Source organism: Pteropus alecto, unplaced genomic scaffold, assembly GCF_000325575.1.
Source record: "Pteropus alecto unplaced genomic scaffold, ASM32557v1 scaffold24, whole genome shotgun sequence".
Classification (NCBI taxonomy): Eukaryota; Metazoa; Chordata; class Mammalia; order Chiroptera; family Pteropodidae; genus Pteropus; species Pteropus alecto.
The window spans coordinates 19,955,988-19,972,460 of record NW_006439192.1 but is presented as its reverse complement, the minus strand read 5'-3'; the positions used below and the strand labels follow the sequence as shown (position 1 = coordinate 19,972,460).

General features: G+C 38.9%; 2 protein-coding genes across 3 annotated transcripts in view; one reads left to right on the top strand and one right to left on the bottom strand.

The window, feature by feature from the left end:
- Positions 1-3,834: 3,834 nt before the first annotated feature.
- On the bottom strand, positions 3,835-11,133 carry LOC102878669 (60S ribosomal protein L10). The gene is made up of 3 exons (XM_006916383.3): positions 10,951-11,133; positions 6,146-6,202; positions 3,835-5,804 (listed from the first exon to the last, which is right to left on the bottom strand). Exon 3 carries the CDS (start codon positions 5,716-5,718, stop codon positions 5,074-5,076), a length of 645 nt encoding a protein of 214 aa, XP_006916445.1. The 5' UTR covers positions 5,719-5,804; positions 6,146-6,202; positions 10,951-11,133; the 3' UTR covers positions 3,835-5,073.
- A 38-nt stretch (positions 11,134-11,171) lies between these two features.
- CFAP97 (cilia and flagella associated protein 97) overlaps positions 11,172-16,473 on the top strand; it is a 29,421-nt gene continuing 24,119 nt past the window's right edge. Inside the window, exons 1-2 of one of the 2 annotated variants that reach the window (XM_006916382.3) lie at positions 11,172-11,262; positions 14,318-15,372. In XM_006916382.3, the coding sequence (XP_006916444.1) occupies positions 14,334-15,372 (1,039 nt within the window). In that variant the 5' untranslated portion in view covers positions 11,172-11,262; positions 14,318-14,333. Of the gene's footprint in view, positions 11,365-14,317; positions 15,373-16,473 lie in introns of both variants that reach the window. The other variant, XM_006916381.3, reaches the window with a different exon arrangement.

The following is a 16,473-nucleotide window of genomic DNA, read 5'->3' as shown; positions in this document are numbered from 1 at the left end:
CATGCTGCTTCCTTTACCGCTAAGGACAGGCACATTTCCTGCCCTGCTGTCCCCTGGCGCTGCCCTGGACGGTGGCCTCCGCGCGGCGCCTCCTCCCCTCGCCGCTCTCGCGGCGGCTCCGGAGGCAGAGGGAGTCCGTGCTCATGCCCTCGCCGGCGGCCCACGGAGGGAACCGCTCCAACAGACGCCCGTGAGCACCTCTGGGCGACCCCTCAGCGCCGCCACCTGGCGCCGGGCCCGCAGCTGCCCGGGCGCACCCTGGCAGTGGGGCAGTGTTGTGACTTAAGCTGGCAAAGCCCGAGGCGGGGCGGGGGCGGGGGCGGCCCCGAAGTGCGTGCCGGGCGCGGGGCGGAGAGCAACCGCGGCCCGCTGAGTGACGGCTAAGAGGCTCCCGGCCCCGCCCGCCCGGCCGCCCTCCGCGGCGAGGGGGAGGGGTCCCAACAACAGCTCCCCCACGGGGGAGGAGGCGCGACCAATGGCTGCCAAAACGGCTCTGTTCTGCGCCTCCCTGTCCCCCCAGGACACCGTCTGTTGATGGAAAATTTTGCTGCAGGTGTCAGAACCATTTGTAATTCTCCAACTCAGGTGATCCCTTAATCCTCGCTCACCGCACACTGCTGACAACCTCCTCGCATGCTTACAGCCCCCTAAATTACTGCCTTATTTTCACCTATTTAAACAGGCAAACATTCCTGATCTTCACTTTTAACAGTTTCCTAACAGCCTTCCCTTTCCCATTCGGCCGCCTCAAGGAAGGAATCAGACAAAAGTGAAGGAGTAAATGAAGCCTGCAATTCCTCGTCGTGCAAAGGACCAAAGAAGTCGGCCTGGTGCCAGACGGTGTACCAGCTGCCATCATTTTTTTGGCTCCAAGTCCCTACATTTTTGTTGCCAAGAATTCAGTACAAATGCTATTGCCCACGCAAATGAACGTGGTCCAAATAATTTTTAGAGTACATATTTTCCTCTTCTATTACGGTCTCAATGTTAATATACAGATAAGACTTACTGAGAAGATGCCAATATGCTAGATAAATACCAATAATTACTACTAAGATCAATAAAGAAGCCGATTTATCTTTAATGGATAAAGGAATTTTAAAGGGATTAATAATTATTTAAAAGGGATGTGATAGAGACAGCAGATCCAGAGTAGAAAGGGGAAGGGAAAGAAAGGTAAACAGATGAGAGAAGCAATGAGAAATAAAGAAGGGAATAGGAAAAAATTGACCAGCAAAAGCCCAGGTCTCTTTCCATACAGCAACCATGAAGAATGTCAACAGTTTAAAAGCACTATCATCTAATAAATTGAGTTATATGTTGCTTCCCAGGAAGCGTAGTTAAGAAAAATAAGCATTAAAATTTGGTACCAGTGCGTTGTTCTATAAGAAATCATTTGTGTCATTTCAACAAAGAAAAAAATACAACATTGATATTAAGTAAACAACTATTTAGTGGATATTTATTCTTTTAAAGTATCATCCAAGAAGTTATTATTCGAAAAGAGAAATACCAGTGTCCATGGACATACACAACCCACCCATGTATTTATGTCTGCATAATTAATTTCCCTAGAATGGCATAGGTTCAAGTGGGAGATAAAGAGGTCTAAAAAAATTATCCCTAACATTTAGCTCTAAAGAAACAGCATATAAATGAATTATTTTATATAGCTATATAAAAACAAATGTATTTACATTTATCATTTTTAAAAAGCTTTTGTTTTTAATATGTTTTCATGGAACACTTTATTTTTATCCTTTGTAAGTCAAAGACAAGGAGATAATTAGTGCCTTATGCCAGATGTGCCTTTGCCATGCCTAGGTGATGCTGTAACCCGTATCCCCACCCACCCCCACACACACACTTAGGGGTATGCAATCTCATTTCCACGGGGCTAGCCAGTTTTAGGCTTAACTCGTCTTCTACCACATAGTGTTTTTAATAAACGAATATTTCTCATATTCACTGAGTTGAAATTCATTTCTTCGGCAGTGAAAAAGACCTAGAGGTGTGTATTACTGGAACTCCAATTGGCCCCAATGGTGACAATGCCACCAAAAGAAGTTAAAAACCCTCCTGTTCTCCTTGCCTTCTCCCTTCTTTTTTAAAAAAAAAAAATAATAAAGCAGTGTAACTGATTTTGAAGGAGCCCCTTTGCCTCTAAAAGTTAATATTCATCCCACAGAGGCTCCTCAAAGTGTAACCTACTAATCCAAATTATTTCCAATAAAGCATGGTACCTGTTATTACCAACAATCATATCTTCATTTTTTGACCATTTACATGCCAAGGGCTGCGTGCTGAGGGCTTTATATATATTTTCCAATTTAAACCAATAGTTGACAATAACAGTAACTAATCGAACACTTACTGTGCTACTGTTCTAAGCACTGGACACGCTTCGTCTAATCTTCACAGCACCCCTGATAATTTATCTATCTGTACATGAGGAAACTAAGGCACAGAAGGTATAATACTTGCTCAACACTATAAAGCTAATAAACATCAGTGCTAGGATTTGATTATCATCCTCCATGGGTCTGGCTTTAGAGCTTATGCATTTAATCACTATGCCACGGTGCTTCTAAAAACTGTCATTTAGTCATTCCATATTACAGAGGAGGAAAAAAACGGGTTAAATCTAAAATCTTAAGACTTGTATTCCATGCTTGTTTTGTTGCTTTGTGAATATAGCTGGCACCATAGACAGCACTCTGACAAGTGTTAAGTGGTTATAACTTAAACCAGTAAAGGAGAAACTGATCTGACTTTTGAGAGCCCTCGTCTGTAGCTCTAAAGGCCATCTTTCCAAAACACCAATATACTGTTCCCCAAAATAATGCAGAGCTGAAGAAATGTACACACATGGTCATAATATATAAAGCTTATGCCAATTTGGTGCTAAGTCAGCATGGACATTTCAGACTTTTTCTTAACATCTAGTAGCTGGGCCTCTACCCAGTGCAGGGTTTGAGGAACACTAAGAGGTGAGGTAAGATAAAAGGGTACAGGGAAGTGAATAGACCAGGAAGTACTGAGGGAGATGAGTCTGGAAGTCAGGTATTAAATTAGAATCCAGGTGTTCCTTGCCAGAAGTCAGTGTTGAGTCCTTCTAGGTCTAAGGGTTAAAGAGCAAATTTAAGTAGGGATACCTTATATTCCTTAAAACCAGTACATTTTGACATGGTTTGATTGAATGCTCCATAGGTTATCTTCATCATTCTCTTAAGATGGGAATGACATCTGCTTTATTATAAGGATGAACTATGGAGGCGGGGGGCGGGGGGAGATGACATTTAAAATGTTATGCAGTGTAAATCAGTAGACACCACCTGATTTCTGCCAAAACGACACATCTTTTCCTTCACTATTTCTCCTTCAACCCAAGGCCCATCTTGGAGATAGCCACAGGATTTGCCCTTGGCCACTTTGGGGAAGATTATGAATAAAGATGTTAACATTAGTCAAAAGACCTAGATATCATTCTTCTAGTTTCTTCTGATTCACTATAAGACCCTAAGGTCAGTTAACCCCTTACTTTCTTGTAAACTTTCAAGCAGTAATTGTTTATGAAAAATATAAGTATTCAAACTTCAAAATGGCCTAAGTGTTCAAGTGAAAGGAAGAGTCAAGTCTCTCACTTTAAATCAAAAGCTAGAAATGGTTAAGCTTACTTAGCGAGGAAGGCATGTTGAAGGCTGACAGGCCAAAAGCTAACCCTCTTGTACCAGGTTAGCCAAGTTGTAAATGCAAAGTTCTTGAAGGAAATTAAAAGTGCTACACTCCAGTGAACACATGAATGACAAAAAATCAAAACAGAACAAAACAGCCTTATTGATGATAAAGGAAATTTTAATGGTCTGGATAAACCAACAACAACATTCCCTTAAGTCAAAGCCTAACCCAGCGCAAGGCCCTCTCTTCAGTTCTATAAAGGCTGAGAGGGATGAAGAAGCTGCAGAAAAGTTTGAAACTAGCAGAGACTGGTTCATGAAGTTTAAGGAAAGAAGCTGTCTTTATAACATAAAAGCGTAAGGTTAAGCAAGTGCTGACGTAGAAGCTGCAGCAAGTTATCCAGATCTAGTTAAGATAATTAATGAAGGTGGCTACACTAAACAGATTTTCAAAGTAGATGAAACAGCCTTCTATTGGAAGATGCCATGTAGGACTTTCATAGCTACAGAGAAGTCAATGCCTGGTTTCAAGGCTTCAAAGAACAGGCTCTCTTACTAAGGGTTAATTCAACTGGTGACTTTCAGTATAAGTCGATTCTCATTTACCATTCCAAAAATTGTAGGGCCCTTAAGAATTATGCTAAATCTACTGTCAGTGCTCCATAAATGGAACAAAGCCTGGATGAAAGCACATCTATTTACAAGATGGCTTACTGAATATTTTAAGCCTACTGTTAAGACCTATTGCTCAAAAGAAAAAATTATTTTCAAAACATTGCTGCTCCTTAACAATGCACCTGGTCACCCATGAGCTCTGATGGAAATGTACAAGATTGTTTTCATGCCTGCTAACATGGCATCCATTCTGCAGCCCATGGATCAAGGAGTAATTATGACTTCCAAGTTTTACTCTTTAAGAAATATAATTGTAAGGATATAGCTGTCATAGACGGTGACTCTTCTGACATATCTGGGCTAAGTAAATCAAAACCTTCTGAAAGGATTCACCATTCTAGATGCCATTAAGAACATTTGTGTTTCTTGGGAAGAGGTCAAAATATCAACATTAACAGGATTTTGGAAGAAGTAGATTCTAACACTCGTGAATGACTGAGGGGTTCGAGACTTCAGAGGAGGAAGTAGCTGCAGATATGGTGGAAACAGCAAGAGAACTAGAATTAGAAGTAAAGCCTGAAGATGTGACTGAACAGCTGCAATCTCGCGATAAAACTAATAGATGAGAAGTTGCTTATGAATGAGCAAAGAAAGTGGGGGGTTTTTTGGTTCTTTTTTTTTGTTTTTGTTTTTTTGTTTTTTTTGTGGGGGTTTTTTTTTTTTTTTTTTTTTTTTTGACAGAAATAAGGATTTATTAGTGGAAGAGGGGCAGCATGAAGACTCATGAGTGCAGGGCACGCCATTTGTCCAGGGGGCCACGATTAGGGATGTATTTGACCCCACAGCCATCTGGGATGAGCCGCTTTTCAGCCACCATATCTTCAAACTCATCTGCATTAAACTTAGTAAAGCCCCATTTCTTGGAAATGTGAATCTTTTGACGACCAGGGAACTTGAACTTGGCCCTGCGTAGAGCCTCAATCACATGCTCCTTGTTCTGCAGCTTGGTGCGGATGGACATGATCACCTGGCCGATGTGGACCCTGGCCACTGTGCCCTGGGGCTTTCCAAAGGCACCCCGCATACCTGTCTGGAGTCTATCAGCCCCAGCACAGGACAACATCTTGTTGATGCGGATGACATGGAAGGGGTGGAGCCGCACTCGGATATGAAAGCCATCTTTGCCACAGCTCTTCACCATGTACTTGTTGGCACAAATACGGGCAGCCTCCAGGGCTTCGGAAGAGAGCTGCTCATATTCATCCGACACCATGTGGCCACAGAGTGGGAACTCATCCACTTTTGCCTTCTTCCGCCCCAGGTCAAAGATTCGAATCTTGGCATCAGGGACACCTCGGCAGAAGCGAGACTTTGGGTATGGCTTATTCTTACAATAGCGATAACATCGGGCGGGTCGGCGGCCCATGGTGAAGCAGAGATCTTCAGTGGCACACCAGAGGAAATGAGCAAGAAAGTTGTTTCTTGAGATGGACTCTACTCCTGGTGAGGATGCTGTGAAGATTGTTGAAATGACAACAAAGCAATTAGATTACATAAACTTAGTTGATAAAACAGCAAACTTCATTGTCTTATTTTAAAAAACTGTCATAGTTACCCCAACCTTCAGCAACTACCAACCCGATCAGTCAACAGCCATCAACATCAAGGCAAGATAGTATCCCCACTAGCAAAAAGATTACGACTAGCTGAACGTTCAGACAATGGTATTTTTTAGCAATAAAGTATTTTGCATTAAGGTATATACATTTTTAAGACATAATGCTATTGCACACTTAATAGACTATAGTACATTAACTTTTACATGTTCTGGCAAACAAAAAAGTGTGACTCACTTTACTGCAATATTTGCTTTATACCGATGATCTGGAACCAATATCTCTGAGGTATACCTGTAAGTAAAAATATTCATGAAACTTTCAGGCACAAATGACTTTGTATTAATTATCAAAAAGAAAGAGAATTACAAAAGGTTGTAAATTAAAGTAGCTGGTATCAAGTTAAAGAATTAACAAGTATAGATCACAAAAACAGAATAATTTCAATTTACAGTTAAGTTGTGACCTGCAATTTAGGGAAGTGCTATATAACAAGTTAATTGTTGTATAACAAACTATTACCAAATAACCATTTTATTTGCTTATGATTTTGTGGGTCAGCACTTTGGGCTGGGGGCAGTTTTCACTCTTCTTGCCTGGGGTCACCAGTGAAGCTGTGTATTGCCTGGGGCTGCTTGGTCTATGGAGCCTCTGCTGAGATGGCTTGTCTCTGCTCCCTGTATTATGCTCTAAGAGGTTAACTAGGGCTTCTTCACATGACAATCTTAGGGTTGCGACGTGCAAGTTATTTTTAAGCTCTTGCCTATCATATTTGTTAATGTCTCATTGGCCAAAGCAAATCATATGGCCCAACCAGAAGTTAAATAAGGGGGCAGCCAACACATGGGTTTAAATACAGGGAGGAGTAAATCATTGGTTCTATTACTTTAACAACCTACCACAATTTACTTTGACAGAATACACTAATTACAGTTTCTGGTGGATCATCTGGCTGCTCACCCAAATCAGTAGCATCTAGTGACTTATCACTCAAATGTTAAAGTTCACATTTCTTGTTCTTGGAATTTATTGTTATTCATTATTGAGCGCCATCTACCTATGAGATAAAGAGCCTGGGAAAGGGAGGTAGTACACAACTATTTTTGCCAGTTGGGAATTTGGTAATATCATTTAGCTTTATTTTACTCTAATACAGCCAATATAAAGCCAAAAAAAAAAAAAAATCTAAGCTCACTTAGATTTTGATATTCAGTATTATTGGGCAGCAGATTATGAAGAATTGTGTTTACTTATTACCTAATTTCTCTAAAATGCATGTGAACTGAGAAACTTTTTCAACTGATCTATATGCTGTTTCATGATAATCGTCATGAGCAGAGTAAAATAAAAGGTAGGCAGTACACAATTATTAAGTGTACTTGCATAAATTAGAAAAAATTTTGAATATTTTATTAACACTATGTACATAATATTAAATAGAACTTTTATACATCACCTAAGTCAGTGTCTTTGATTTGTCATTTATTTGCTATAGGAAAGAGAACACATTTTTAGTATTAGAGAATTAATCAGAGTCCAGAACATAGGCTGGCACAGAGTAGGCCCTTAATATTTCTGAATGAATAAGTCTGATATTTTTATAATATGTCTAGAATAATTACGTAGACGAAAGTCTGTAATAAAAATAATATCTCATATTTGAACACAAACTTTAACTTTTGGAAATTATTTTTAAAACATGTTCCTCACCACAACTCTATAAAAAGTTTTATAATCCCATTTTGCAGATGAGGAAACTGCAGCTCAGAAGTTAAATGACTTGCCCCAAATCACACAGCTGGATGGTAAGACCTAAACTATAGGATTCTCTTTCATTATGCTATCTTTCAAATACAATAGTTAAAAGCTATGTAATGTCAAAGAACAAATACACTGGTTTTTACATTATACAAATAATGTCCTTACAAAACCAATACAATAATGGCATTCATCTGGCTTTTAAATAGATGACAAATTTCTACAAGGTATTATGTGACTTCTGTTCATTCTTTCCTTCTGTCTAAAAATATTAGCCAGGTGTTTTAGAAAATAGTATAAAATATGGTCTCTGTCCTTGAGCTCACAATCTAATTGGGGTGGGAGGAGAAAGAAGGTAGGAGAAAAAGCATAAAGCAATATAATACATTTTATAATATAGGCATTACAAAGTTCTATGGTGACAAGAAGATTGCTACTAATTCTGCTTTGTGGGAGTTAAAGGAAAATTCGATCGTTACCTTGTCTGTGACTCTGTCATTCAGATTTCTCAACTTCCTGTGTTTATTATAGCATTGGATATTTCGAGCTACTCCTTTAAGATACTCAAAAAATATGAAATTTAACTAATCTAATTTAAAATTAGTTTATAAACTTTAACCCAGTAAAGCTTTCATCTTTGAAAATTTGATTCTTAAATTAAAAAAACAGAAAAAAAAAAAATCTGTCCACTGGTGTGTAGTTACTGTTCATAAGGAAAGTTTAGCACAGATGAAAAAACTTCCAGATAATATGGATAGGTCTCTTAGCAGCTCTCTATAGAAATAGCTAAACCTATATTGTTTCAAGAGGTTTATAACTGAGAATTTTTAAAAAGGAGATGGGGATCTTATTTACATTTTTTCTGACAAGAGTCCAGATTCAGTGATTGGGAAGTACCTTTTTTTCACCCAAGAATTGATGATGATCTATGACCAGAACTATGAAGAGGCACAAAGCAAATAAATTCTTTGTCCTGAAAGAGCTTATTTACAATCTAGTTCACACACTTATTGGCTCATTTCTCAATACAGGCAACTGAGAAAGTGTTCTTTGCAGGAAAAGAAAACCAGAGGAAAGGCAAAGCTTTACAAATTCACAGCCCAGAAAGAGCCAAAATTAAAGTTTGAGATATAATAATTTCTTCTGTTTATGTTTTATCATGGTATAATACGCACGAAACTTACTATTTAAACCATTTTTCAGTGTACAGTTCAGTAGCATTAAGTATATTCACATTGTTGCACAACCATCACCAGTACCCATCTCCAGAAAATTTTCATTATCCTATGCTGAAACTCTGTACCTATTAAACAATAACTCCCTATTCCCCTCTCTTCTCAGCCCCTAGTAATATCTTTTCTAATTTCTGAAGTGAAATCATACAATATTTGTCCTTTTGTCTATCTTCTTTCACATAGCATAATGTCTTCAAAGTCCAACCATGTTGTAGCATGTATTATTAATTTTATACCTTTTTTGGCTGAATAAAATTCCATTGTATGTCCATACCACATTTTGTTTTCCATTCACTACTGATGGACATGTTTTTCCCCCCATCTTTTGGCTGAGAATAATGCTGCGATAAACCTGGTTGTACAAATACCTGTTTGAGACTGCTTTCAAATTCTTTTGGGTATATAGTCAAAGTGAAATTGCTGAGTCATATGCTAATTCTACGCTCAATCTTTTGAGGAACTGCCAGTTTTCTCCAGCAGCCATACAATTTTACATTCCCATCAGCAATGCACAAGGGTTCCAAACTCTTCACATCTTTACCAACCCTCGTTTTTTATTTTTACATTAACCATCCTAATGTGTGTGAAGTGGTAACTCATGGTTTTAATTTGCATTTCTCTAATGATTAGTGATGTCGAACATCTCTTCATGTGCTTATTGGCCATCTGTACATCTTTGGAAAAATATCTATTAGACTCTTTTGTAAAAAAACTTTGACCACAGAGTAGACAAGCATCCCTGGGAAATGGTGACAGCACAGTCTCATCAAGCAGAATGAAGTGAAATTCTACCTTTCGGCCTACAAAAAGAACAAAATGACGTTCTGTACAAGTACGAAATGCACTGTGAAGAACAAAACTAGAGCCGATTCCTTAGTGAGGCTGCCCAGGATATGGCTAACCCTTAGTTCCTAACTTTCTTTGCACTTCATGTAAAAATATTTGAGTACCTGTTTTATTAGTTTCCTACTGCTGCTATAACAAATTACTAGAAACTTAGTGGTTTAAAACAACACAAATTTATTCTCTTTACTGTTCTGGAGACCAAAAGCCTAAAATCAAGGTCTTGGCATGGTCTTCTTTTGGAGGCTTCAGGGAGAGAATCCCTTTTTCTCTTTGTCTGTTTCCAAAGGTGCCTGCTTTCTTTGGTTCGCAGCCCCCTAACATCACTCTGATCTCTTGATGCTTTTAATTAAAATTTTTTAAAATTCGTTTTTAGACAAAACAGACATAACATTGTCTAAGTTTAGGGTACACAAAATGATATGTGTATATTACAAAATGATTACAATAGTCTAACATCCATCACCTTGAATAGAGAATATTTTCTACTTGTGATCTGAATTTTTAAGGTTTACTCTTTTAACAACTTTAAAATATACAGTGTTGTTAACTACAGTCACCATGCTTGTACTTATCTTTTGCTTCAACGGCCACATCTCCGATTACTGACTTGCTTGCCTCCCCTTTTATAAAGACCCTTTTGAGTACATTAACCTGGATAATCCAGGTTAGTTTTCCCACCTCAAGATCCTTAATCACATAACTAAGTCCCTTTTGCCATGTAAAGTAGCATATTCACAAGTTCTGAGACTTAAGAGGTAGACATCTTTGTGGTGACATTATTCTACCACCCCTATTATGTGCCTGTGAATTCAAAAATGAAAAATTATGGCATTCAATATACTCTAGAGATCATTTTTCTCTTAGATTGTTTGACCTACCCACCTCGTTTACTGGTGGGTGTTACCAGCCCCTGGAATTAGTTGTCTGAACTGAAATTGGCTGATATGAACAATCACAAAGATACAGCCGCACCCATTGTTTCTGCTGTTGCTGTTTGGGTAAGGAATTACAAAAAAATGAAAGCAGCTTTTCCTATTAAATAGCCACCAACAAGCAGACTCATCAGCATTGCCGTTCACAGTGGGAGAGGCAGCAATAAGGCCTTGACGAAGCACTGAGCAATTGAGGGCCTGGACAATTACTCTCTGGAAGCCGATTACTTTCTTCACGTGTTCCTTCTCCTTGGAAAATGGCGGGCCTTACCTCTTGTTCCGCGCCACCCAGAGCGGGCGGGGCAGATAGAGCCTCTCTCTCGGTCGCCACGGCCCACCGTGCTCTATGACGCCCGCTGCCAGGAGCGACGAAAAGCCAGCGCTTGGCACCCGCCCGGGTCCCGCGACGCTCGCGGATCTGCCCTTGCAACCAACTTCCCCTTTCCTCTCTCTCCGCTTCCGGAAGCCGAGGGGTGCTGCTGGGAGCCCGGGGGCGGGGCTTCAGGAGCGCGCCGGCGCGTGCGCGCGAGCGCGAAACGCCGCGGGCGGCGCGCGTGGAGGCCGTAGCGGCCTCGGCTCGCAGGTGAGCGGCGCGCGAGCATCCCCTAGTCCGCGCCCGCCTCCCTCCTCACGGTTCGGGATCCGTTTCCCCTCTCCGGAGCCGGGCCAGCGGCAAACACGCAGGGTCGGTATAAGGAATCCCGCGCGGGGGTGGAGGAGGCGAGCCGGCTGGGACCCCCACCCCCAGCCCTTTGCCCTGCCGCCTCTCCAGCCCGGCCAGCCCTGGTCGCCGGGTGTAACCACAACAGAGGCTTCCGAGCCGGCAGGTCCGTGGGGCCGTCCACACCCGCAGCGGTCCCCGAAAAGGACGGCCCGGCCAGTCCTCAGGACGCGTTCGGGCTTAGCATGGGAGTCGGGGTCGGCCCGGAGTTAAGTGGTAGCGACCAGGAGCCGGGCTTAGGTCACCGCCTCTCACCTCTGCGGACCTGAACCTGAATCCTGGTTGTCAGTTATCCTCTGCTACCTGGCGGGATCAGGAGGGATGGTGAACGGAGCTTCAAAGTTCCGAAAAACAGATGTTTACTTTGGGCCTAGATTTTCGAGTACCCAATCGGTTACCTTCTTTGGATGTATTATATATCTAACTACAGAAACGTAACGTCACAGTAACAAAATGACAGTTTGGAAATTTTCAGATTCTTATTTGTGTGTTTTCCTGATCTATCATGAAAGCATTAGTATTTCTATTGTCGGCTCTGCAGGCAGCTTTGGCAAATACCTCATTGAGGACCAGAAGGGTTATTAAGTTCTGATGAGCTATCATTTATTTTTTACCCTTTCCCAACGTGTTGCAGTGACAGCACCTAAACCCGAGAGTGGGGCTGTGTAATATTGGGATTTATAAGGCATTTAGTTCTCATCCACATTTCCTAGTTATCTCCCCAAATCCTTGGAATTTCATAAGTCAAGAGGATCCTGGTGTATTTGTTAATGAGGTGACTTTTGGACTCCTCCCTAGGGTGAGGACCGGGGGTTAGAAGAACTAAGCAGATTTGAGGTTTGGAATTTTAAGTCCCACCCCTGCCCTGTGGGGTGGGGAGAGGGGCCTAGAGATTAAATTGCCAATGGCCAATGACTTAGTTAATCATGACTATATAATGAAGCCTCCATAAAACCCCAAGAGAACAGCCCATTGGTTGTTTTTCTGAGGGCTTCCACGTGCTTCGGTGCCACCTCCAAACTCCATAAGGACAAAAGTTTCTTTATTCGGGACCTTGCCCTATGTATGTCTTCTTCTGGCTGTTGATTCGTATCCTTCAATATCCTTTGTCATAAATTGGTAATCTAGTGAGTAAATGGGTTTTCTTGAGTCCTGTGAACTGTTCTAGGAAATTAATCGAACCCAAGGCAGGGGTGTTGGAATCCTCTGATTTAGGGCATTAATTTGTTGTAGGAAATAATGTTTCTTTTGTTTTAATATTTACTTGATAAAAGTTTTATAATCTAATTTTTCTTAAATCTTTAAAATTTACCTAACATCTTATTTTGGTTTAAATCTAGTAATGTTTTAGAATTTTAAAACTCATACTTTAATTTTCGCTTAGTTTACATTTCCCTGAACATTTTACACCATTTACAAACTTGCTTAATAAACAGCACAATTGCAATTTTAGTATATTTGATTTTCTTAAATACTTCAAACTCCTGACAAGGCACGCTTATAGACGTAATAAAGGACATCTTCCTTAGCACTTAGACATTGTTTATAAACCTAGGAAGTCTAAACTTTCTGATTTAATCAGGTTCTCTTAAGTGTTTAAAAGTAGATTACAGTTAAAATTTTATAAGTTTAATACATCATAATCTCTTCTATTTTTTAAAACCTTAAAACCAGACAGATTATCCAGTGATGATAAAATGTATTACCACATATACTTTAACCTATCATATTTAACTTATCACATTAATGGTATAAATTTGGTTGATTTTAAAATCATGTTTATACTTGCTTTTATAAGTTGCAGCATCACTTAAACAATTAAAGGCTGCAGAGTGTCATGACTGATTTAGGTTACAGATTACATAATCATTGCTTGATTGGATGTTATTTAATCATAATTTGAATATAGTAAGCACATAATTAGATTGTTAGATATATGTTATTGGAAATTTATATATTTCTTTCCTTTAACATAACTCATACTATTTGCCCCTTTTGATTATCATTATGGACTCATGACTTTCCCCAGAATTACTTTTTCCTTTTTACGTATATTTTGTGTTTTTTGTTTTTTAGTGTTAAATTGTCCAGCTTGGACAGTCCAAGCACCTTTGAACTGGATCCTTTGTTTTATTACCACTACCCCATATCTGGATATTGTGCTTTCTGGCAACAATAAGATATTCTGGGCCTTTCTTGGTTTTTTGGTTTTTTATTGTTCATTTGTGTGTTTGTTGTTTTTTCGCCTCCAGAAATGGAATCAGCTGCCTTCCAAGGTCCTGATTTTTAAAAAAATTACTTTAAAAGGTTATGTCACAGTTTGTAATTAAATATTCAGAGGTCTGACTCCGAGCTGCCTGTATAGCCTATGTATGTGCCTTAGTGGTTTTATTTGAAGGGATTGAGGCAGTTTTTACTTTTAATAGGAGTCATCTTCTTTCTGCTGCTGTTTCAGTAACTGCACTGGAGGACACAATAGGGCAAAAACAAGTGCTGAAATGGGGAAGTGTGTCAATCTTCATTGGACTACTACCACGAAAATAATGTGTTTGGGCTGGCCTAGCTGATCTCATGAGGTTTTAACATCATCTTATTCTAAACTCTAATTGTCTTTAATTTATAGAAGGCAGGTTTTCCTTGGCGTTCACCTAAGTGTCCATGTTTGCAGTATGCCTGCCTTGATGATCTATTATTTTCCTATGAACTGAACTATTAGACCTATTTTCAAATCATTGATATAACTTGATATTGCTCTTGTCACTCTGCTGAGTTGTTCTTTTTGTTTTTTTAGGCTCATGTTTCTTTTTATATATTAACCAAACTTCTCAGTTTGGGAAAATTAGGAATTATTATATAAAGATGAAAAATATTTGGAAATTACTCTTCAGTCTGATGGTTATATTTTTCTCCTTTTCAGATATATTTTTGTCATCATGGATCAATTCGGAGATATATCAGAAGGTGAAGTGGACCATTCTTTCTTTGACAGTGACTTTGAAGAAGCAAAGAAAAGTGAAAGTAACTCAGTTTTTGACAAGCAAAATGGTGACCCTAAAGAGAGACTAGACAAAGATACAGAAGATGTAAACTTGAAATTTGGAATGCAAAGAAAAGAAAATGATCTTACTGAGAAAGAAAATGAAAGAAAAGAGAAAATTCCTCTAGAAGAACACCCTGTAGAAAATGACAATACACAAATCAGAAATTCTTTATTGTTGACTCCTTCTTCAAGATCAAAAAAGATGTGTGATGCTACAAAAGGACATAAAGTACAGTTGACCATTCCAAATAGAATTCCCAAAATTGTAAAAGAAGGCGAAGATGATTACTATACAGATGGAGAGGAAAGCAGTGATGATGGGAAAAAACATCATGTCAGGTCCAAGTCAGCTAAACCATCTAATAACTTTAAAAAAGGCATCAGTAAAAAATATTCCAAAAGTAGTTCCTCTTCCTCTTTGTCCTCCTCATCTTCATGTTCAGGTACAGATTGTTCAGATGTAGGGTCTGATATCAGTACATCTGATTCACCTCCATCATTAAAGAAACATCTCTCTGGTGTAACCCACTTGTCACCAAAACATAAATATAAACCACGAATAAAATCATCAGGAACACAGCCTTCAAGTACTAAACCAAAAGTCGGTGATTACACTGAGGAATCTGAAGATACTGTGACAGATGTCACTCCTTTATCGACTCCAGATATCAGCCCTGTTCAGTCATTTGAACTGGGTGCATCAAATCATCCAAAAGTAAGAGTTAAAAGGCAAGAAAATGTGAGTCAGGAAGTGTATGGAAATGTTGAGGATTTAAAAAATAATTCAAAATCTTCGAAATCGACCAAAAAAGGGAAAGAAAAACCCGGGTCCAGTCTCACCTCAAAGTCTTCAGTGTTAGATTCCAGTGGAGACCACAGATATAAACAAAAAGACTTACATGACACAATGGACCTGAATCATCTTTTGAAAGGTAATTTTATTTTCCTTTTTAAAAACTGTATATTGAATTTAAATATTTAATGGTATATTAAGCTTAAATATTAAATGCTATGAATTTGCATTGGTTTTTCTAGTAGATATGTTTTATTGTTTGAGATAATTGATACTATAACTTTACCAAACATTCCATTTTACCATAAAAATATTAGGAATGGCGTTATTTCTAGTATTACAAAGCTGAACAGCTAAGACTAGAAACTGCTTCAACTAGAGGGACCAGATGAATAAGATGAGAGAAGTGGAGCTAGATTTTCCCATGTTTGATAGAGACATTGGCATTGAATATATTTTACTTCCTTCATTAAGGAAGCCAACAGCAAGCACTGAGGATAAAATAGCTGACCTGTTGTCTTCATACCAGAGAAAGTGATAAGAATGCTGGCAAATGAAAGAACTCAGAGTAAACTATGGGGTACTATTCAGATTTTAAGTTAAAAGCTAACAAGCATTACTTGAAAATAATTACCTAGTTGACAAAATAATGTAATTCAAGTTTCAGTTGCTTTAAAATATATTTTTGAATTAGAATCATCTTTATTGCTGTATTTCTGTATCAATTTATTATTATCCATATTTAGTTTGAAAGGAACAGTACATTCCAGGTGAAATAAAAGCAGCTTCAAACTTTTCCTTTGGACTCATTTATGTAAACTGTAAAAATATTGGGCTTGCAGGTTAGATTTAGGTCAGTTAACATTTTTAAGTTGTAAATTGGATTCTCTGTCTTTGAAATATTAATTGAAAGGATAAATCTTTAGCTTTATAATTTACATATTGTGGCAATATAAGGGCATAAATAAATCTCTTATTTAAAATAACTCATAGTTGGATCGATAGTGTATTTTGGAGCAGCTTACACTTGTGAATGTTCCCTCCTTTGTAGGTTTTTCTTTCTCCTTTGCTCTGATTATATCTGTTGATGGTTTAGTGTGTCTGAAAAATTGAACTCTCCACTTTGGCCATCATCAACTAGTGGCTAAGCCTCCACTCAATATATCATTCCTGATAAATACTCATTCAGTCTCTTAAAACTTTGAGGATTGAGGCTTTTTCTGTTCTTGCCCCTCTGCTG

Coding starts and splice junctions, on each gene's coding strand:
- LOC102878669 (XM_006916383.3), bottom strand. CDS start 5,718: ATGGGCCGCCGACCCGCCCGATGTTATCGCTATTGTAAGAATAAGCCA.